The 23,304-nt window shown below is 40.1% G+C and overlaps 1 protein-coding gene across 3 annotated transcripts in view; it reads right to left on the bottom strand.

Annotated features, from left to right (window-relative positions):
• The window catches only part of nfatc3a (nuclear factor of activated T cells 3a), a 63,426-nt gene extending 42,179 nt beyond the window's left edge, over positions 1–21,247 (bottom strand). For 2 of the 3 annotated variants that reach the window (XM_068310039.1, XM_068310048.1), the window contains exons 1-2: positions 20,997–21,247; positions 2,802–3,984 (exon numbers count right to left, since the gene is read on the bottom strand). In XM_068310039.1, the coding sequence (XP_068166140.1) occupies positions 2,802–3,984; positions 20,997–21,081 (1,268 nt within the window). In that variant the 5' untranslated portion in view covers positions 21,082–21,247. Of the gene's footprint in view, positions 1–2,801; positions 3,985–15,199; positions 15,409–20,996 lie in introns of those variants that run through there. The other variant, XM_068310031.1, reaches the window with a different exon arrangement.
• Positions 21,248–23,304: the final 2,057 nt, after the last annotated feature.

Here is a 23,304-nt window from a genome sequence, read left to right as displayed (position 1 = left end):
CGGTCCCATACCTCCAGACCTGTGGAGGTATGGAAGTGTCTAGGGAGAGGTGGCAGTAGAGTTTCTGACTGGATTCTTCAATAGGATCGTAGTGCAAAGATGCCTGAGGAATGAAGGAAAAGTGTGCTGGTACCCATTTTTAAGAACAAGGGAGATGTGCAGAGTTGTGGCAACTACAGAAGAATAAAGCTGATGTGCCATACAATGAGGTTATGGGAAAGAGCAGCTGAAGCTAGACTAAGAGCAGAAGTGAGCATTTGTGAGCAGCAGTATGATTTCATGTCAAAAAAGAGTACTTTAGATGCAGTATTGGCTTTGAGAATGTTGATAGAGAAGTACAGAGAAGGCCAGAGGGAGCTGCATTGTGTTTTTGTAGATCTGGAGAAAGCTTATGACAGGGTGTCCAGAGAGGAACTGTGGTATTATATGAAGAGTCTGGAGTGGTAGAGAAGTATGTTAGAATGGTGCAGGACATGTATGAGGACTGTAAGACAGTGGTGAGGTGTGATGTAGGTGTGACAGAGGAGTTCAAGGTGGAGGTGGGACTGCATCAGGGATCAGCTCTGAGCCCCTTCTTGTTGCTATGGTGATGGACAGGCTGACAGACGAGGTTAGACAGGAATCTCCATGGACTATGATGTTTGGAGATGACATTGTGATCTGCAGTGAGAGCAGGGAACAGGTGGAGGAGAAGCAAGAGAGGTGGAGGTTTGCCCTGGAAAGGGGAGGAATGAAGGTTAGCCGCAGTAAGACAGAGTACATGTGTGTGAATGAGAGGGACCCAAGTGGAAGAGTGAAGTTACAGGGAGAAGAGATCAAGAAGGTGGAGGTTTTTAAGCACTAAGGGTCAACATCCCAGAGCAAAGGAGACTGTACAAAAGAGGTGAAGAAGAGTGTACAGGCAGGATGGAACGGGTGGAGGAAAGTGTCAGTGTCTGATGTGCGATAGAAGAGTTTCAGCTAAAATAAAAGGAAAGGTGTACAAAACTGTGGTGAGACCAGCGATGTTTTTTGGTCTAGAGACAGTGTCACTGAGGAAAAGACAGGAGACAGAGCTGGAGGTAGCAGAGATGAAGATGCTGAGGTTCTCTTTGGGAGTGACCAGGATGGATAAGATCAGGAATGAGTACATCAGAGGGACAGCACATGTTAGAGGTTTTGGAGATAAAGTCAGAGAGGCCAGACTGAGATGGTTTGGACATGTCCAGAGGAGAGATAGTGAATATATTGGTAGAAGGATGCTGAGTTTTGAACTGCCAGGCAGGAGGTCTCGAGGAAGACCAAAGAGGAGGTTTATGGATGTAGTGAAGGAGGACATGAAGGTAGTTGATGCGAGAGATGCAGAAGATGAGGTTAGATGGAGCAAACTGATTCGCTGTGTCAACCCCTGAAGGGAAAAGCAGAGAGGAGAAGGAGAAGAAGAAGAAGAAGAAGAAGAAGCTGATGGTCCCGGAATGCATTAACCGCAAATAATGAGGGATCCCTGTACATCAATTTTAGAAAAACCATAATCGGTCCATTGCGATGATACCACAGTTATTTGATAGACATTTTCTACTACCAATTCTTAACCTACTTACTGACTCCATACCATATTTGTTAAAGAATAGTTTGGAAAATGTAGTGGTAGTACATAACTCAACAGAAACATATACATTATACAGAAAAAGGCTTAGCTGTGGCTTCACAATATTTCACGTTAAAGAGAAAGGAAATGATCAAATGACTCATCACAGAGCTGACAATGTCAGTTTGAAGAGTAGAGAAATTTAGGTCTGTGCAACCAATATTTTGAGGTGTGTGTGTGTGTGTGTGTGCGTGTGTGTGTGTGTGTGTGTGTGTGTGTGTGTGTGTGTGTGTGTGTGTGTGTGTGTGTGTGTGTGTGTGTGTGTGTGTGTGTGTGTGTGTGTGTGTGTGTGTGTGTGTGTGTGTGTGTGTGTGTGTGTGTGTGTGTGTGTGTGTGTGTGTGTGTGTGTGTGTGTGTGTGTGTGTTTCCCTTGCCATACGTGGCCTGTGCTGATTTAAAGTGCTGGGGGCCAGTGCACACAAACAAGGCTACGTCTTCATTTGCTGCACACTAAAGTGCAGACAGTGTACAAAAACTCCATTATGACTTTCTGATTGTATGCACTAGTCATGTGGAGAATGTGCATGTGTCTTTCGGTGTGTATGTATATGTATTTGACATATTTGGTGATATGTGTGTGCACCTGTAGTTCAGTAAACACACTAATAAAGTGGTAATATTCTATTTTGTGAATACGATTTATACTGCTGATACAAAGCTCAAAGATCCCGTTGCTGAACATTGATCTGCAGAGGCTTGCCCTTCATCTACATTTACTGCATAGCACCGTTTACACTTTTCTACAAGATCAGGAAATTATTCTACATTTTTATGATGTCTTACAATAGTCCTTAAAAGTATTTACTGCTGAGATATAGGTTTATCTTGATCTAATAACTTCTGTTATCATGGCTGACATGAAAAGTGTTTACCAATGGTTTACAAAAATACTGATACAGCCGAAGTTAATTCTTCACTGCTTTCTATTGTGATTCTAAAGTAAAACAACTAAGATTCAGGATCTAATTATCAAGAATGTGTTCCACAAAAAAAACAAAAAACATTTTTTTAATTTTCCAAATATATCCTCTCCCAATAAGTCCTCTACATGTACATGAACCTGTTTTTTTTTTTAATTTTCAGGATAAGATGGCATAACTTGTGAGATAAACATGAGTGTAGTTAATGGAATTCAATTTGTTGTGCTTACTCTCCTTTACAGCAGGATATTTACCTGAATACAGGTGTATGCCCAGGCTTAGGTTTATTCCATAAGAAGTGAGAGGGAACCGAGAGGAACTGCTCCCCAGGCCCATCCTTTTTTAGGCAGTGCAGAGTCTCGTCAGAAGGAGAGTCTAGATTAGGAGAAACATTTCCTTGGTCATCTAGACCCAGCTCCCCTTTCCCAGACTGCATAGCTGTTCTGTCCTGTGAGGTCTTCCTTGTCTTGGATGGGATGTCTGCCTCAGATGAACAGCACTGAAAGGGTGACATACCTACAGAGGGACTGCCACCCCAGGTGTCCTCTGTCACACTGGCTCTAGGTGAAGGACCTGGTGTGGGTGAGGGTGAATGATGAGGAGACAATGAGCCAGGGTAGCAGATGTCAGCGCTAGAGTGTCGCCTCTTTCCACAAGGTGAGGTGGGACGTGAGGAAGGTCTTGAGGGTGGCCTTGGGCTAAGCCAATTTTCATCCGTGACACTGGTTCGTGGTGAGTGACAAGGGGACTGTCGGGGTGAAAGGCTGGTGGAGTGGGAGTGGTGCACAAAAGCAGGGTGATGGTGCTGCCAGTGAGGCTGTTCTTCCAAAACTGTACCACTGGTCTGAGGGGAGACGCAGCCTGGAGATGTAAGTGGGGACCCCAGGGTAAAGCGGGCAGCCGCTTCATTCAACTCTGATTCAACATCATCATAGACATGTGAAAAAGATTCACAAGAGGAGGCGTCAGAGAACCAGCTCCTAGAAGAGAGACTGCTGCATGGGCTTGGGCTGAGTGAAGAGTCCCGGTACGAGTGGTCAAGGGGCAAATACAGGTGGTCTCTGGACAAGGGCCTATCTCTATGATAGTCCCCATCAGGACCATTTGCCCTGAGATCCTCCTCATTGGCATCCATCTCCTGTTGGCAGCTAGGGGAGATAGAGGTGATCTGGATGCTGGGGCACTCAAACGCCTTCGGTGCCTCCACAGGAACCGAGTGCAGCAGAGGAGATGTCCCGAACTTGGAGGCTTGTGCCTCATAACTTGGTGGTGCAGATCCTGGTTTAAGTGACTGAAAGCGTGGAGAAGTGCTGATGACCTGGGAGTGGGACTGCATGCCATGACGAGGCAGGCCAATAGGCTGGTGGTTGGTGACCACAGACTGGGCCTGGCCCACATTTAGGATATAGAATGAGTTATTGTCATCAGGCTCCAGATCTGAAAGAGAAAAGGGAGAAGAATATTATCACACAATAAACTACAGAACATTTTCAGTTGATAATTGTTATTAATTCTAGGTTTAAGTTGAATACAATGTACTCCTAATACAAACATCCTCTCATGAACTTTCAAGAAGATGTTAAGAGAATTTAGAGGCTAAAACTTGTGTCACACATTTTTTAAAGATCCTGAAAGCCCGTTAAGTCCATTACTCATTTCCAAAATGGGAGCTGCCTCAAAACAAATTTTTTTTCCCAACAATGATAAACATGCAAAACTTTCAACTTGAAGCCGTTCAAGGTATTGGAAGATGTATATCACAGTTTTGGTAGCGGTGTATTTATAAATTGAAAAACCAGAGAAATAGACTAGACTTTCCTCCTGGACTTTCAATCATCCGGTGCTTTAAAAGGTTATAAGGGCAGAAAATCTAATTGGTCATTATCACAGGTTCCCCTGCTGACACTGCATTCCTCCAACTAATAATGGATTCATCCTGTTGCAGCTTAGTTTTCACACAACACTGCACTACGCCACATATCCATGTGTGGTTGTGAGTGTACACTTGAAATTGAGCCCAGTTCAGGAAATTAGAGACCAGAGTGTTGCTGGGTAGCAGACAGTCGTACAGGCATGGTTCCAAAAGGGATAACTGATGAACAGCAGTACTCAGGAAACAAATTCAGACAATGGTGCGTGCTGTCGGCTGTCATCACAGCGAGGGGCGGCAAGCTATTTATACAAAAGGTCATCCGGCCCAGTGAATACACACACAAACACTCCTACACACACCTACAAACAACCAAATAGAGTCCATTGTCCACACTGGCGCTACTGTTAGTTGTTATTGATGAACAATGGACAGGCTCTGTTGTGTCCCCAATCCCAATGTTTCACAACAAAGAATTTAATTTCCGATGTAGAAATGTTTAATTTAGCATCTTCTGAAATATTTTTTTATGTTTTCCCTTTTAACTTTATCATTAATACTTATTTTTGTACAGTACCCATGACATGACCTAAAGAGACCTTGATAAAAACACAAACATATTTTAACTCACCGCAAATAGCAACTGACATTAAAAATAATTTAACTATTTTAATACAAAAATGTTCACATAGTTCTCATATTAATGAAATAATGTTTACCAAAGACCAATAATAAGGCTTTGTAATATTTTCAAAAGAAGACAGTCTGGTTAGTTTCAAAGAAACATACACTTTTAGTTGTAGATTTTTAGTTTCTACTCTTTTTTTGTCTTTATACATTAGTGGCAACAGTGGGAGTAGAAGCGAGCTCTTTATTTATAGCTGTTCAGCTTCACACTGGCTCTGTCTGCACGTCACAAGACACAGCAGTTGATTCTTTGACAACAGACTCAGACTGACTGACAGGAAGTAAGAGGAACAACAGACAAAAAACCCTCAAAAATTATGCTTTTATTACATTTGTATGTTTGATCTTTGTTGAAAAATGTTCTGAAATTTTGCAATGATAATAGAGTAAAACTATATAAAGGATTTCTTTATTCTTCCCCTCACTTGCAATCAAAATAAAAACTTTTCTTAACCATTTCCAATTATTTTTTTTCAATAAAAGTATACAAATAGGTGAGCTTGGACAGGTATATCAGATAATGAAAAAAATGTTAAAGTAAAAATAGTTTTTTTTAATGTGTTACGGTTGGTGAAGTTAGAATGTACAGTTTGGCAAATGTGTCCCAGATAAGGGCACTATCCTTAAGTCATCCAAAATATCAACACATTGCTATGGAAACTACCAAATATGTGTTGAAACAGTTCACATAATATCAGAATTGCTGAATAAAAAGTTATTATAGAAAGATGAATGTATCCTCATTGTTTCAGTAATTATAAAAAGCTTCAACATGTAACCAAAATCACAAAGGTTTTAAATACAGCATGAAACAGGTAGGGTCTTCAGAGATTAAAGAGGAACTCACAGGTTAAATAGCTGAGCGTAAGTGGTGTTGGCACGGTCAAGTGATATGCAGCACAGTCACCACCTGGTGTACTACATACTGGAAGCCTGCTACATTTTTCACGCCCATTCCCATTAGAGGTCTGCCTCATTCTCATATTCATTTGGTAACAAAACAAACTGAAAAGCTTATTTTAGTTCTGTTGAGCCAACCCCAAAAAACCCCCAGAGCACAGGGGAGGCACCACATCAACACTACATTTAATAATATTTGTGTATCACCCAGGGGATTTCACTTAAGTAAATGATGCACAAATACTTTTAATGGCGAGTCTTGGAGATTCTGTGTTCTGTATTAAGGAGAGTGGCAGCTTGTCTCTGGACAGTCTGTTTTTAGTCTTCACAAAACAAGTGGTATAACATTTCTTGAAAATATTACATTCAAATGAGTCATTTTTTTAGCCAGCTTAACTATAGTCAGTCTTTTTTGGCAACTGGAAAGGTGAAATGCTACTTAAGGTGTACTTTTGCAGATATCCATCCATCGTAAAACATGATTGTCTGCTTCCAAAATGTTTCCAGTGTGATAAAAAGGGGGCTGGGGCAGGGCTCGAAATTAACGTTTTTTCTTGGTAGCACTGGTGCTCCCAAATTTAGAAGTTAGTAGCACCCAAAAGCAAGGTAGTGACAGAGCAATAGAGACCGCTCCGTCCATCTCCCTTCCGCGCGCCTCTCTCCCTCACCAAGGAGAGCGACCGCAGCTGCGCTCTCATTGTTTCCGGCAGGTCCACACTCACATGTCCGCATCAAACAAACTGTTGCGGTAGTGTGTTCGAGGGTGCACACTCGGCGCCTACGCGTTTTCCTCACATCCACACAAAACTGTATGAGAGACGCTCACCTGAGGATGCTGCGTTGGTCCGCCTCTGGGTCAGGGGCCAAACCGAGGCACTACCTGGATGTGGCTTAAATAATGCATTGTGGTGCGCTGTCAGGCCAGCCCGGTACCTGGACTGAACCATGTTGGTTATTGTTGGATAGTTTTGTATTTTAAAACATCACTAAAAGACGTTTTATGTTTCCACAAACTCCACCATGCCTTTAGTGAACATTCGTTTGCATTTTTCTTGGTCATTTTGCCCTCAGCTCGGACTTCAGGGGATAATTCTGCGCAAAAGATCTGTGCTTTGTTTCATAGCGGCGCTTCATTTTACCACTTTTAATTCACGCTACGTGTTCAGACCATATGAGGTCAATGGTTTTGAACTGCCTGACGGAGGGATAAACATAAATTTCGTCCACTCATTGTTAACCAGCGGTTTTCCTCGTTAACCTCCCTTCGTTTGGAGCTATGCTGTCTCCCTTCTTCTGTGCTCCGCTGTAGCGGTAAACTCACAACAGCAGCGAGCTGTCTCACTTCCTGGTGCACTGACAGCGCAGGGTAGACAAACGATCTGATTGGCTGAACTGAGTGGCGCTACTACCGTATTAACTGGAGGAGCAGCACCCGCCGTCTGTAGCCGCGGACTGCAAGTAAAAATGCTCCAAGAAAATCTACTCTCGTGAATTTATCATGGAGTGGTTACGGGTCGGGACAGAAACATCAAGTGGTCCGGATCCAAACCGAGGTCCGCCATTTGGTGACCCCTGCTCTATGGAGAGAGAGAAAGAGCGAGAGAGAAGAGGAAAAAAAAGGCACACCAAATTTTTTCCCCTAGTCGCACCGGTGCTCCCACATATATATTTAATAGTTGCACTGATAAAAATTGGGCGCATATGCGACCAAAATTTTTGCAATTTCGAGCCCTGGGCTGGGGGGTCCCCCAACAAGGGGTCCTGTTGGAGAGGAGAGGAGAGGAGAGGAGAGAATGTAGTGGTTATGTTGCTCTACCAGTGGCCTTGGTTGTAAAGTCCCTCCACTCTTCCTGAGAGCTTGGTGTCACACAAGTGTCTATACATCAGACAGCCAATCCGGTTAAATAAAGACCTCTAAGAGGCTTTGCTGTACCTAAGCTAATAATAGGTCCACCTCACTAGGAGATATTTCAGAGAAGCACTGATTGCTGGATGTTTGTAACACACCGCAAAGAAAGTCGTCACACTAACCACCTGTCCAACTGCTGATGGTGGTATCCACTTTGGCTACTTGACATGGAGCTCAACAGTCCTCTGGCTGACCATCACACTGTCTGGGGATTTTTGCTTGGAGGGTAATCCAGAGAGACTTTGTTGCTCCCTCCTACTCTCACTGCAAACAAAATATGTAAGGGTCCTGTGACCAGCAGTGACACACAGGCCCACATTCTGAGAATGCTCAGTTTACTACTGTGGGAAGGAAGGATTAGTCTCTCCAAGATAAGATGACAAGCTGTTTGCTGCAGAGGGTTCCTACTGGTTCTCCCAGTCTTTCTATCTCTGTGGTCTATGCATGTATTTTCATGTGTACCTGTAGCCATGTCTCTGTGTCTTCCTGTATGTATGTACAGTACATATACTGAATGATTCTCAATAAGCGTGCATGTGTGCAGCCCAACACATATTATCGTCTTAGGTTACTTGCTAGTCTCAACACCATGAGGTGCCTGCGCTACAAGGTAACCTTAGCCAGGGTTCCCTTTGTGGTGGGAGAGCAGTTTGATTAGAACAAGCTCTGCTTACCTCCCCTGTGCTGAAGGCTTTGTAATAAGGCCAGTCTCCTCTTTCAGCTCTCCTCAAGAACTGCTGACCAGCCAACCTAAGACTGTGTCAACATGCCACAAACTATAATCCTAATGGGATAAATGGCTTTTACTATAGATAAACAAAACACATTTAAAGACAGTAAACATATTTTCTAAAACCATGGTCTGTAAAAAAAAAAAATAAACAATATCAAAATGCTCAATGAAGAGACACTTTTTATCATGTCAGTTGTCCCTCTCATGATAGATTAGCTTGTCTCACAACTCAGCCAGCATGAAAACGTGTTAAACTAGAACACCCAGTATTTATAACACTCTGAGAATGAAAAGCAGCTGAAAATATTGATAGAAAAACTTCAGTTCTATTTAAGGTGGATATGTAAATACAACCGCGGTGCACTGGCGTTGTGCCCAGAGTGTCCCCCGTCTCACGCCCTGTGCCGCAGAGATAGGCTCCAGCTGCCCGTGACCCGCTGCAGCGGATATAGCGGTAGTAATCTGAAGATGACTGACTGACTGACTGTAAACTCAAATAAACTGCAATCATTAGGCAATAAGAGCAATATGGATATGTGCTCAGGATGAATTCACCAGCTCACCACAAAAGTTTGTTTGTGATCCACTAATAAACACAGATGAGGAACAGTAAGGATAACAAAGTACAGGAAGAAAGATGACATATTGTCATCTTTAAAAATAAAAAAATTAGTGTATCAGAAATTTTTGTATTAAAACTTACTATTAAGAAAGTCAGGAGTGCATGAAACACAGGTGAACGAAGAAAACAGTTCAGCTAGAAGAAAGGAGTATTTCTTCTGCAAGACATTTTACTTAGACTTGTCTAAATTGTGGTTTCTCATTCAATCCAACTGTATACATGTCCAACAGGTCCAAAATTTTCTCAAAGAATAAATTACCTAATTACCTAGCACCTGGAATTTTTCTGTTGAGTCGTGAATGGATCATACAGATTTGGAACGACTCTCAGGTAGGCTCATATTATGTCTGAGTCATTGAACAGTTCTATCTGCATTTTTGCATTTTTATAAACTTTTATAAACTGCATTTTTATAAACTGTGACAATCTGGTGATAAGTTGCCACTCTTTCTTATGTCCAACCATTTCACTACATTATTGTCTCTTCCTGCAGCCTGTCATGGCAAAACATTTAAGCGAAAGCGAAGCAGATAGACATCTCAGGACAAGGAACAGGAAGGCAGGTGACCGGACTACCTCCACAGATTATGTCATGTCTGGGTAGGCATGTTAACACCTGTGGGCAGGTGAAGCTGCAACATTTCTCGTAATCAACAGCACATTTCTGCTTCTTGGTCGCATGCAAGAAGTGTGAGTTTACACAGATCGAGCACACACAATTGTGCTCACAGACATGCATGGCAAATGTGAAAGATGTAATCCTGCTACATGCTACAAATCTAAATAATCTAAAGAAAACATATTTAGAGACTAACATTTGTTAAAAGATTAGTCTGTAAAAGGTATGGACAGCCAGTCAATATTCAATAAAAAATGTACAGTTTTTTAGCAAAGATACTAAATTTCAGGCACACCACTGTTGGTAATGAAAATGTTCAATTACAAACAAATGATTTTTATACAATCTAAAGTCTGCCTCAATTTTGGTAATGTATTAGGGGTAAATTTTATGTGAAGCAACATCAGTGCAGGGACTGGCATGACACGCCGAGTCAAAACATGTGTTATCATGCTATTCAAGACAATACATACGAGAGTATTGCTATAAAAAAATTGAAGTCCGTAAGTTTCAGTTTGGGGAATTTTTTTTTTTTTAATTTAATGACAGGTCATGAGAAAAAAAATCTTTAAATTAACATTTGAATTTAAATAGATATTTGCGATGATTGCCAACAGATTTCCCACAAAAGCCAAAAAGAATCCTTTCTATTGGGTTTTCCAGGAACTCTGCAGCTGGCTGGGTGCCCACACTTCTGACACAGCTGATGACGCACATGCACACAAATATTGTAACGGCGCCCTACACCTGTGGCTCTAGACCTTGTTAAACTGGGTTTGCTCCAGTCCTACCAGAGACCACTGGACATGTCCATGGTTTGGACTGTGGATATATAAACTTCAGGGACTGAGTGAGTGGGAATTACAAATGTCACTGAAAATATGGTGAAGTGCATATAAAGTCATAAAAAACATTAACAACTGATTTTTGCATTATGAGTCTTAGCTTAATTTCACATCTGCAATCTCATGGTATTAACTCAGTCTGTCACATTATGTTAGGGTTATAACAAAAAGGTCTCCTCAGCCGTCACAGCAGACAGTGGCCAGCAGAGGCTTAACAATGGCAGCTCAAGCCAATGTTAACGTATGCTAGCAGCTAAATTAAGCTCTCAATTAACAATCCCACGCTGAGATAACATTATGGGATAAACATAGAGCGCCAAGTAGCCACCTGAACTAAATACCCACCAACGCATGAAAATCCCTTTCCAAAAAATCTGATTACATTTAAGAAACATTAATCATAAATTATGAGAGCTCAGGAATATTTAAATTTTGATTATGTCAATAATGATACAGGAAATATTACTTATACATTTACAAAGTATACAGTAAACATATATATTTAACAGATAAGTCAGTCAGCCTTATAAGACTACATGTGAAATAATAGTATCTGCCATGATAATAGAGAGCAGCTTCAATTCAACCTTCTGTTTGGGTCCATTGTCTCATGTATTTAGGCACTAAAATCACAAATTTACAATACCTAGTAGGTGATCTAAGTGAGACTTAGAGTACAGAGAGAAATAGACTGAGACAATTTTAAGTGTGTTTCAAAGCATGATGGTAGAGAAAACTTGCCACAATGTCTGCAACAGAAAAAATATCGCTGGCTATGGCAACACTTTCAACCCAGGAATACCTGGTCAAACATAAAATATATCTGATCTCTTAATGAGCTCACTTTGGTGCTAAAGACAAGTCCCCAGCTGCAGCTGTAGCTAATTTGACCACATCTGCAGTGAGCAAGGTGTCAGTTCATGAAGAGCATAGAATGCTATTGTAGGTGACTTACTGTGGGACAACTTCCTTTGTATTCTCTTTTTATGCTTTTTATGGTCTCAGATTATGCTAGGTGAGCCTTTTTCAATCAGCTAATAATATTATGTGAATTGCATGTTATTGAGTGGGGAAAACTACAAAAAGAAAGCCCTGTGGTAATGACAGTAAGAACATATATAAGAATATCCACAGCTGGTGTTTCTTCTTCTTTGTATTAGACTTTCTCATTAGAAATGAGGTGATTTATCATTTTAGTTGCATCATCCAGCATTAGTGAAGTGTGTTAAGTTAAAAAAAAATCCTGCTCCCAAAGCTGCTTGCTTTGAATCAACGGTGGTGTTTGAAAAATATTTGGGGATATTTCCAAAAACATAATTTTTTGATTCTGTGGCAAGAAAAGTTTCCTTAAGAAAGGACTGATTGGTCCTTTCCGTAACTGCATTAGTGCTGAACATCAAATACCTTACTAGTAACAATATCAATATTATCAGGACGTGTCTGTTGCTGGCAATACCCTGACACACACACACACACACACACACAACAACAACGACATATACATACACTCACTGTGTGTGTATACATATTTATTTGATTTGTGTGTGTGTGTGTGTGTGTGTGTGTGTGTGTGTGTGTGTGTGTGTGTGTGTGTGTGTGTGTGTGTGTGTGTGTGTGTGTGTGTGTGTGTGTGTGTGTGTGTCTGTGTGTGTGTGTGTGTGTGTGTGTGCGTGCGTGCGTGTATTAAGAAAACAACTTTCCATAATACAGGGCACCAAGTGAATACATACCTAAATATCTTCCTGGGAAAACTGCTCAAAGAAGGACATTTGATTTAAGCAACTGAAAAAGTAAAAAAACAACAACAAAAAAACCCCAACAATTTAAATCAAAGACACTGCAGCTAGAATGAACTTAAACAGTGTGGAAGCCAGAATAGAATGAAATTGGATGACTGCCAGAACTTTATCCTGATATTTGGAGATCATCCTCCTGAATGGAAAGTCACTGTGTTTCTACAATTTTTCATATTCCTCCGTGCATGACAAAAGTCAGTAAATGTCAGTAAATGTTTTGTTTTTACTTTTAAATGCATTTGAAACCATACTACAATAAAGTACAATTAAAACTTAACAGCTTCAACAAGACAGTTTTTGAAGATAGACAGCAGTATTTCTAAAATTGATAACACAGATCTTATCCTCTCAGCCACAGCAACATTTGTCACAATATATTTTAAGAATGACAGCGTTAGTAAAAGTACAGTTGCATGTAAACAAAGATCTTAAAGTAACCATACCCCCAAAGATAGCTAGTAACCAACCACTAAGCATTGCTTTTTGTGAACATGTAAACACAAAACTTGTCGGCTGAATCGTGTGTACGGGGTTTTTAAATTAAATGAGAGAGCTACGACACACTAGAACACTGGCCTCTGAGGTGAACAAGCTGCCTGATGGCCTGCAATAACCCAGACCAGATAACATCAGAGGCTACTGCTAGTAGGGGTGACATTTAAACAATCTGTCTGGGCTGACCGTGCATGTGCCTGAAAAAAACTGTCTGTGGAGAGGCAAAGGGAGAGAGATAGACTGTGAAACCAATCTGCTGTGTGGTGATGTGTGTGTGTGTGTGTGTGTGTGTGTGTGTGTGTGTGTGTGTGTGTGTGTGTGTGTGTGTGTGTGTGTGTGTGTGTGTGTGTGTGTGTGTGTGTGTGTGTGTGTTAGAGAAAGAGAGTGAGTAAGAAAGACAGAAATACAGAGAAGAGACCGAGGGTAGTGAGACTAGAGTTGTGTATATACACACCATTTATAAATGTACAAGTGTGTCAACCAATACGGTTCTTCCACATGTAAATGTTATCAATCCCATTCCCAATCTCTGTTGTTTGTAGATGAGTGGGATGGAATCTGGTGAAGAACCAAAAAGTCCTCAAAAGGCATCCTTATTGAGGACACAGCGGTTTGGACCCACAACCGTTCGCACTCTCCTCTCATTTCCTGTCACATATTGACAGTTATCCTGTGCCTTAAAGCCACCCAAAAACCCATTTATAAAAAAGTCCTCCATTAAAGGGCTGTCTGTACTGCTCTTGTAGAGCCTCAAAACAATACTATTATGTTCCTCATGCTTGTAGTCAGGACATAAGCAAGGACAAAACCACACTCTTCGATTTCCCCTGAAAAAGGTCCACAAAAGAACATATACATACCCAAAGTACAAAAACACATGATTCTCTGTCTTTTCAGTTCAACTTTTTTTTACATATTAAAAAGATAGATGAAATATCTTTAAGAGTCACAATTCATAATCTCCTTTTTACACATAATGAGCAGAAAGGGATCACTAGTTCATGTCGTTAAAACCTCTATCTATAAAGCCCAGCTGTCAAAGTGCACATGGTCCACATTCCAACTATGACCCGTGAAGTAGGGTCCACTTCAACACGTGGGCCCCAACTGGAATGAATACCATCACCAGGAAATTCAATTTATTGACTTCTTCATCCAAAATAAAACCACCTACCATCAAAACCAATATAACAACCACTGCTTCTCAATGATGCCTCAAGATTATTGGACAGATAATTGGTGTGGGTCAAGAAAACTGCATTGGAAAGAGGTATGAATACAAAACATTAGCCTAACTGAGCAGCTTTGAGGGATGATCTAAAATAAATGAGGATTGAAAGCATTCTAATTCCTTTGTAGCAAGCTATGCCTCGGCAAAACGGGACCAAAGAGAGAAAGAAAAAAATGAAGCCAGATGCAGGAGTTCAACAGCTTTCTCTCTGGTGTAATGCAGCCTCTGACATGTTGATACAGCACAGCCAGCGGTAGCTTCAGTTACACTAAATTTAAACTAGACAGATGCCACACATAGTTACTCATGCCTCGCCCCGGGAAACAAACATCTCATTCATCACACTGGGTGCTAGGACCACTTCAGTTCAGTAAGGTTAGGGGGCACCCACATGGTGATCTAGCCCCACATGTGGACCTGATGCGTGCCTGTGTGACCTTTAACCTCTCTGTCTTTCACATTTTCATTATAAATAATGGAAGCTGTAGGTAGGAAGAAAACACTTTTTTATGACACACAGTCTTTACTCCCAAACTGGTATTTACAAGAGTCTTTATAGAATGTTTAGTTGAACTGTAATTAATGAATTCAGTTTGGGGTTTTTTTAATGCTCTTAGCGTTATGTATTTTTTCCATCTCTTCTGTTTAGTTTTGTTAGGTTGTTTTTTTAATGAAAGGTTACATTTGTTTCATAAAAATTGTCAATAAGGATCATTTTCCTTCAGAGTATATTACTGCCTATTATATGAACATATAAATATATAATATTTTACAAAGGCTGTCAATCAAAAAGTAACCTCCATGGTTTTTACTATTATTTCAGATAGACAGTCTATACTCTAGTGACAGCTGCTTTTCTGAGTGGAGGCTTCCACCCCTTAATATCAACGTCTAGACTACACACAACACACACCTGGCTACAGTTGGGAGTGCAGACACACTCACCTGGCGATGTAGCGCACAGCATTCTTCCCCTCCTCTTCCAGTTAAGATCACAAAACTCTTGAGCAGTAAAATGTTGAAGGCTGCCGACGCGCTGGGACGAGAGAGGGTTCTCCTGCACTAAGTACAAACGAGTCACTAGAACCTGCCGCCTGCCCTCTGCCACTCTCTTTGGGAGCTCAAAATAGTCCACCATGAGAGCGATGTAATTTCAGTCTTTCCCACGACAAGGACTGAGAGGATCATGCTCTTGGTTCACAGACTTAGAGTAATGACAACAGCCTAGACAAAGGCAAAATGGCTTTCAACTTAAACTTCTTTTAATCAGAAGGTGTCGTTGAGATCATGTGTCTTCGAATGACCACACCCAAGCACAACAAAGATGATCCTATGGATAAAAGAAATGTCACAGCACGTGAGCAGAAAAAAAATCTAACCTGACAGTCTACTAAGTGGCTGTGGTGACTGTTGGCATCTGGAGATTTCATTAGCCCTGAATCAGGCTCTCTGATGTCAGTGGTGGTCTATTTCATTTCCTGAGTGAGCAGTGAGTAGGGAAAGATGTCTCAGTCATCTCAGTAGATCTACAATTTGGTTATGGTGGCAACTGACAAATCACAAATTATTCTATTTCAATTTGTGAGATGAGGTAAAAAGACAACAATTGATGTGTTTGGAATGTATAGAAAATAACAAAAAAAAAATCTAGAGTGACAGACTATGTGGACAAAATTGTCTCTGTTCCTCTTAGCGGCAGCTAGAGAGCAGTGTGCCCCCCTCACCATTCATTCGACCATGCCATCTGAACCCCACATGCTATGTCTGAGGCAACATGCCAGATACATTTGCTATGGTTAAACTCTGCCCCCACAAAGGGCACTACCATTCCCATGTCTTATACCATCTCTAACAGACAATCTAAAGCAACTAATTATGACCTCCATTACCAAACTCAACAATATCTCGACACAACAAATGCATAAACAACATTCCATCACAAATGGGTAATAAGTTGATCTTCAGCAACAAATTTAATGAGGAAAATGCACTAAGCTTTGATGAGGGCATCCTTATACTCATAGACTTGAGATTCATGTATTGTATACGGGTGCATTTCACAAAAAAGAGACAGAAATAAACATACTTGCAAGTGAAGAAATAAATAAAATGCTCGAGATTTCCGGGGGAAAAAAATAACACACCCTTCCGATGCATGTGAAAAAATACTGAACAGCTTAGTACGAACCGGAAACACTCATCTGAAACCCAACCCATAGAATACAGCTCGACTAAACCTGTAAATATAGAAATGACAACAATGCAAATAATGATGGCAATTTATTAGCAGGTGATATCACTTCAGTACTTCAACTTAGTTGCTATGAGGGCTTAAGGGGACTTGACACAAGGTATGATTCTTTTTGGTTCAGGATTCAGTAGAAGGAAAGCCAACGTCTGAACACCAAAAATAAAGCCCATTCATCTGGGGTGTATGTGTGTGTGTGTGTGTGTGTGTGTGTGTGTGTGTGTGTGTGTGTGTGTGTGTGTGTGTGTGTGTGTGTGTGTGTGTGTGTGTGTGTGTGTGTGTGTGTGTGTGTGTGTGTGTGTGTGTGTGTGTGTGTGTGTGTGTGTGTGTGTGTGTGTGTGTGTGTGTGTGTGTGTGTGTGTGTGGCTACTTAGAAATTGAGTACTGCCTGAAAAAAAACTTTCAAAATTTGTAATTGTTTGACTGATAATTAAAAACTATGCTAATTTACAACTACATTCCATTAGCACATCCAGGCACACACAATGTGTTACATATTCTGTGAACTAACAGTGCTACCCAATGGTTTCCGTACTCTTGAATTACTAAATTAGTTGGGTATTGCTAGGGAAGAAGCACTGAACTAGCCAAGTCTAAAAATCCCTTTGTCTAAAAGTCATAGCTTGTTTTCACAGTAATCAAAAGAGAGGGAACTTGTTATTTGTCTGTTTACAGGTGAAAATGGCTCTGCTAACATGATGACCTGTGTGTTTTTGGCAGCAAGTCCAACATGACTTTAACATGAACCATACCAACAACAAAGCACAACTAAAATTATTTTTAAAGCCAAACCCGACAAGAATGTTTGCGAATAAATCCAATGAGTATTTAATGAATGCTTGTTTATAATATAAAAATAAAACATTAACAACTATTTTGAATTAAGAGTCATCAAAATGGTTGAGTGAAATCTAAAAAGACAATAAAATATATGAATGAATTTGTCAGTCTGGATCTGATCAAAACACAGAAATATTCAATAGATGTATGTCTGATAAATGATAACGCATTATTATGCAGCAGTATCACACCACACATATTATAGCTCCCACCTCCACAACCTAAATAAAGCATTTTATCATCTTTTTCAAAATTTCCCATACAAACCAGTTAATTTGACAACAGTCTGGTTTTTCCAAGTTAACTGTTTTGTTTGCCATTTTCTGGATCTAGATGATGTGACAAAAGAGTACACCTCATCAATCAATGTGTGAGATAATTTGTTTTATACAAAAAAAAACATGTTATCTTCATTTTTCTAGATTCTAAATGAGTTATGTTGTTTGGCATTGATTCTGAAGTGTTTCTATGTCCATCTACAAATTTATTTTAATAAAATTTTCATCGTCACTTCGATGGGCTTGTTTTTCTATTCAGCTGGTATTGTGCATAAACAGGGAAAAACCCTCACAGTAACCAAGCCCAATGATTCTAAACAGAGTAGTGGCATATGTCAACTCAAAGCAGTGACTAGTTCTCTCAAAAGCAGAGGAAAAACTCAAGAGAACAAAAGAATGAAGAAACTAACAACAAATAATCAGGCAAAGACCTGCAAAAACAAAAGAAGCATTGTGGTGTTGTACGGTATCAAGCTGTTATAAAATTTTTATTACACACATAATATATTCAAGCAGAAAGACATAAAGATAACTGACTGCTGAGTGTACAACAAGCCAACATTCACTCATCAGTTCCTTTCAGAATGGAGATGATGTATATTAGAAAAATGAGCAACAACTTCCCACAACAGCAACCTTTTAGAACGAGATGTCACTGTTGTGTCACCCTAGGTTTTGGACAAATCAATTCTTCCTCTTCAAAACAAAACTACAAACCTGGTTTTATAGATTTTCATAGTCACAGCCCAGTTCAATCAACAGTTAACAATAAGAAGCTCATTGAAATAAAGACCTGCCAGATGTTCCCAGTGCTGTTTCTCCAGGTAGTTACAAAAACAAGCCCTGACACGATTTTCACCTTCACAGAAGGAGACCAAGTCAAAAGTGTTCAACGGTATGTTAATCCGGCCGTATGATCCTGAATTACACTCTAGTTATTGATGTGGCACCCCCTGGTTTGGGCCAAATCATGCAGTCTGAACCAGATTAAAAACATTTGCACAATGACGCTTTTATTCCTATACTTATACCAAATGCAGCTTTGTCATTGTCCTGTCTCCAAATCAAATGTCTGTTTAATCCAAGGAAAAAAATATTTTTAAGATTGCACAAACCAAACCGTCACTAATGTACTTTGTCAGCATCTCAGGAAAAGGACATTGGTGATTTCACAAGTTCCAACGGTTTAGGTCCAAAGACACAAACTAATGAAGGATCTGGATTTACGATCGATGACAGAACAATGGAAATATCTATAATTAATCCAGTATGCACTTTGATATATTGGAAAATGGTCTGCAGGTGTTCAAAATATCTATAGAAAAAACATTGTATGTGAACTAAGAAACTGTAACTGAATAAAAAACCCAAACCTGAAAGAGTGGAACAAAGAAAGTTGTATGCATTTACTTTACTTTAGACAATATCAGATATTTGATCCACGGCCGCTACCTGACTGCCATTTCAAGCATCTTCAAATCCATATGTCTCTGTTTTTACATCATATTTAAGTGAGGATTTCACCTTTGTCAAGTCTCTGTGATTATTACCGAAAAGTAGGTTAATTTACTTAAAATTAACAAAACAATGTTAATGACAGTAAGTAAAAGTAAATCTCAAATATCTGTTAATCAGTCATAAAAGATATCAATCTGACCCAATCAAATTTGGCTCAATGTAAAACGTAAACAGAAACTGACTGGATATACGTACAGGGAACCACACATTGCTGATAATATTGTAATTCGTCCACGTGTCAAATGTGATCAGTATATGTGAACCAACGACACCTGACATGACATATGTTGAATTATTTCTGGAGTACACCAGTTAACCAGTTAACTGACTAATAGAAGACATTTCTCTACAAGAACCAATCAAAAGTAAATTTAACAGCATGTGATCATTTGTATGTCAAACACTGGTCCAATGTCAAAAAATAAAAGCAACAGTTGACTATATTAATAACAAATTAGGGTTTTTCACTTCCTTAATGTTTACTGTAACATTTCATGTTAAATATTAATTTATAATTGTATTTTAATGTCAACCCTGTTTGACAGAACAACAAATTTAATGAGTATTTGGCCATCCCATTTTAATGACTCTTATTGTCAGCTACGAGAATAGTTTGGCCTGGGATGAAGAGTAACCACAGTGGCATTAAATGTAATTTTGGAATTGACAAGGCATCTCAATCAGCATGTGTCTGAACCAAAAGGATCAAGATGATTTTCATCCCATTTTTTGATGCGCGTGGAACAAAGCATAACAAATCATACACGTTACAATTTTGTTATTATTCCTAATGTGGTTAATGTGAACAGGTGATTGATTTCTAATTCTGGTGTAGCTTTAACAATAAAAAACTTGCCGCTGTCAAACTAGACACAAAGTTAACAAACTTAAACTAGTTTGCTGCAATAAGCTACAGTTTATTTCCATACTCAGATATAAGGCCTTCTAGAGAAATCAAATTTGTTTGTAATATAAGAAAATTGTTATTGTAAATTATTTATCTGATGTACAGTATATCTTCTCTATATTTTGATTGTTTGATTCGCTGTGGTGACAGTAACAGTAAAAAAAAAATCACATTTAAACTATGAAGTTTATTTGTAATACTAATACTACAAAAAACCTTTGTTTTTTTCTTTACATTTTGGTACATTAATTTGATAAAGCTCTCAACGTGTAACTAACTTAACTAACTGTGTATTACTACAGCACAGCATAATTTGTGATTTCGGTAGAGATGCATCCCAGACATCACCTAGAAAAACTAAAATCAGCTAGTACCTCTGGTTCTTTGCTGTCAGAAAACACCTGTCCTACTTTTAACTTATTTTTTTAAGTGAATAAAAGCTTTGACAACATTAGCATGTGCCTGAGGGACATTCAACTGGTCCTCCATGGTACATTTACACCATAAAAACCAAACTAAGTGCCACACTCTCTGCAAAGTACCAAAGCATGGATGCAGATAGCGACCAAACCATCTGTTCCAGAGCATTTTAGAACTTTTAGCTGGACTGTCCAGTGGGTGCGCATATGAAGCTGACAAGCACTGTGCTAATCTGCTAGCATGTGAAGCTAATGACAGCTGGTGTTGGCAGACATTAGCAGAGCGACCACGACAGAAAGGACGCGGGATATTTCAAGAACTCCTGTGTAAAAACACACTTGTTCGAGTCGGTTCCTCTTCAGCAGGGCAAACAGTTTCGAAAAGTGGGGTCGAGACCTACCGGGCGAAAATTATATATAAAGAATATCTTAGTGTTAAATAAAAGATAGCACTGCCGTGTGACGTAACGTTAAGTTTACAACAATTAGGTTCCATACAGGATGAAATGCCCCGCTTGAAGAGCACACTAACCTGCCGGGCCTAGCGGTTGGACGTCCTCTCCGAAGAGCAGTCTGAAGTCCAGCTCCTCGCTCCCGGGGCAGTTCGCAGTAGTCATCGGGTTTGACAGCTCGGGCAACAACCCACCACTCGACCGTCGACCGCTAGAGCAAATTATGCTCTCCGAAAACGTCACAACATTTACCGACTTCAACGCCGCCGAGCTTCAACTTTTTGTTCATTTAACTTCAGGTTCTTTCTCCATATATAAACTCCTGTGTGTCCCCCCCACCCCACCCCCCAGTCCCCTCCCCTCTTCGTTTTATACAAATTTCAAGTTGCTGGTTTCTCTTCCTCTGGCGAAATTCTGGCTCCAACTACAGAGACGGTCGTCTGCCCCCTTCCAACTCTCCCCTCGCTGCTTCTCCGTCTCCGGGACCGAGTCAGCACCAAACAAGGGCTTCCTTTGCCAGTGTCTAATGTTCGCTACAAAGCCGATGAAACGTCCGTTTAATTACCCAGTCCCCTCTGTCTCTCTTCCTGTCTCTCTGTCTTCCTGTCTGTCTCTCTTCCTGTCTGTCTCTCTGTCTCCCTCACTGCAGCTCCGATCCCAACTTTTACTAACCCCGCGTGACAAGACAGTTCTGGTGGTGACGTCAGCAGACACAACACAACTCAGGGCACGCGCACACTTGAACACCGCTCCTCGCCCGCGGAGTTAATAAACAGTTAATTAAGCACGTATTCCATGTATGTCATCAGACGGCACCGTTTCTTAAGCCATTATTATGTTTTAAAACCAGAGGGGTATTTTTTTGTGCGTAAAAATTTTGAACCACATTTACATTAAAATAAACTTTAATTAAAAAATCAGCCAACATTTTCATGAAAATTCATAAATATTAATTCATAAATATGTGAAGAGATCCTGCACACTTATTTCTAAATTTTAAATGTTAACTTTGCTATTTATTTTACTTCTTTTTTTTTTTTTTTTTTAAAGTTTTCAAGCAATTGTACAGCATTAACCATGTTAATGCTGCTCAATTTAATATATAGATTTCTCTACAAATCCTATTTTTGGCTATTTCATCAAAACGTATGAAAAATGGCCATTTCCTGTAGAGAACAATTTGTCCTAAACATGTGACAAAGAATGGAAGGTTACATTTGCTGATGATTTGACCTAATGCGTTATTGCTATAAAAAAATTCCAGATCTCTGCCTCATGGTACCCACTCTTCCTAATACTGTTATTATCTTGTAATAGTGCAAGATAATTGTAATTGACTGTAAAATTTATCATAGGTGTGAACACTTTTTAATGTGTTGGCCCCACGATGACCACCTTGAAATAATTTGGTTTCCAGCAAAGATGACAAAAGATGTTTCACAGCGTGGTGGTGATGTGTCGGGTGTGTGAGCGGTGGTTCCTCTTTGGGTGGGACTCAGTTAGCTTTCACCATGCTTTTTGAAATGCAAAGGAGGCAGATAGAACGTGACAGCGTGGGACAGAGAAGTGGGTGAATTCACGGACACTACCATGGTCAGACCACGGTGGGCCAACTGTGAGGACACTGTCCGAAGTGCTGCCACGGGCCGGAAGGTAGAAGACGGAACACGCCGCACCGCACCCGCCCTGCCTCAGAGCTTTCATCTATGGTCTGAGATATTTTCTATCCTGAGATATCTTTGCACATATCTCAGGAACCGGATAAGATAGAAAGACGAAGCAAAAGCCGTTATATTCAGGGAGGCAAGGCGATCAAAATAAGGTCACATCCTTGACCTTGAAAAACTAGGCCAAGGTCACATTTTCACTTTTACACCTTTTTGTGTATACAGATCTCTGAAACCTCATAACAAATAGAATGCATCAATTACATGTTGGATCATGGGTCTTTCTTTAAATGACCCTGACCTATGAAAGTAGGTCAGGGTAACATTTTTAATTCACGGGTGTCACGGGATGTTGCAATCTCTGACTGCCTTGCTTACATTTTTAATTTGCTCATAATTACAGTACTGTAATTTGAGTGATATTGTGCTGGGTTTTTTTTCTTATTTTTTTGTCTTTATTGCTTTTGTATGATTGGCTAATCAAGAAACAAGTGCTTTGAGCCTTCTGTAACGCCAGAAGAGACTTCCACTGGTTTGTCTTCTGATCTGGCTCGCCCTCATATTATTACTTATTAAGGAGCTACCTGACCACGTGGGACCTGGTGGACATACATCCCTCAGGAAGAACTGAAAGCTGTATGAACTAGACTTTCTTCTTTTACCCAGTTATTATTACATCCCGCTTCAAAGCGGTGATGTATTGTAATTCAGTGTTTGTGTG

Source organism: Antennarius striatus, chromosome 1 (assembly GCF_040054535.1).
Source record: "Antennarius striatus isolate MH-2024 chromosome 1, ASM4005453v1, whole genome shotgun sequence".
In the NCBI taxonomy this organism is placed as follows: domain Eukaryota; kingdom Metazoa; phylum Chordata; class Actinopteri; order Lophiiformes; family Antennariidae; genus Antennarius; species Antennarius striatus.
Note: the sequence above shows the minus strand (reverse complement) of the source record. Positions and strands in the feature narration are given on the sequence as shown.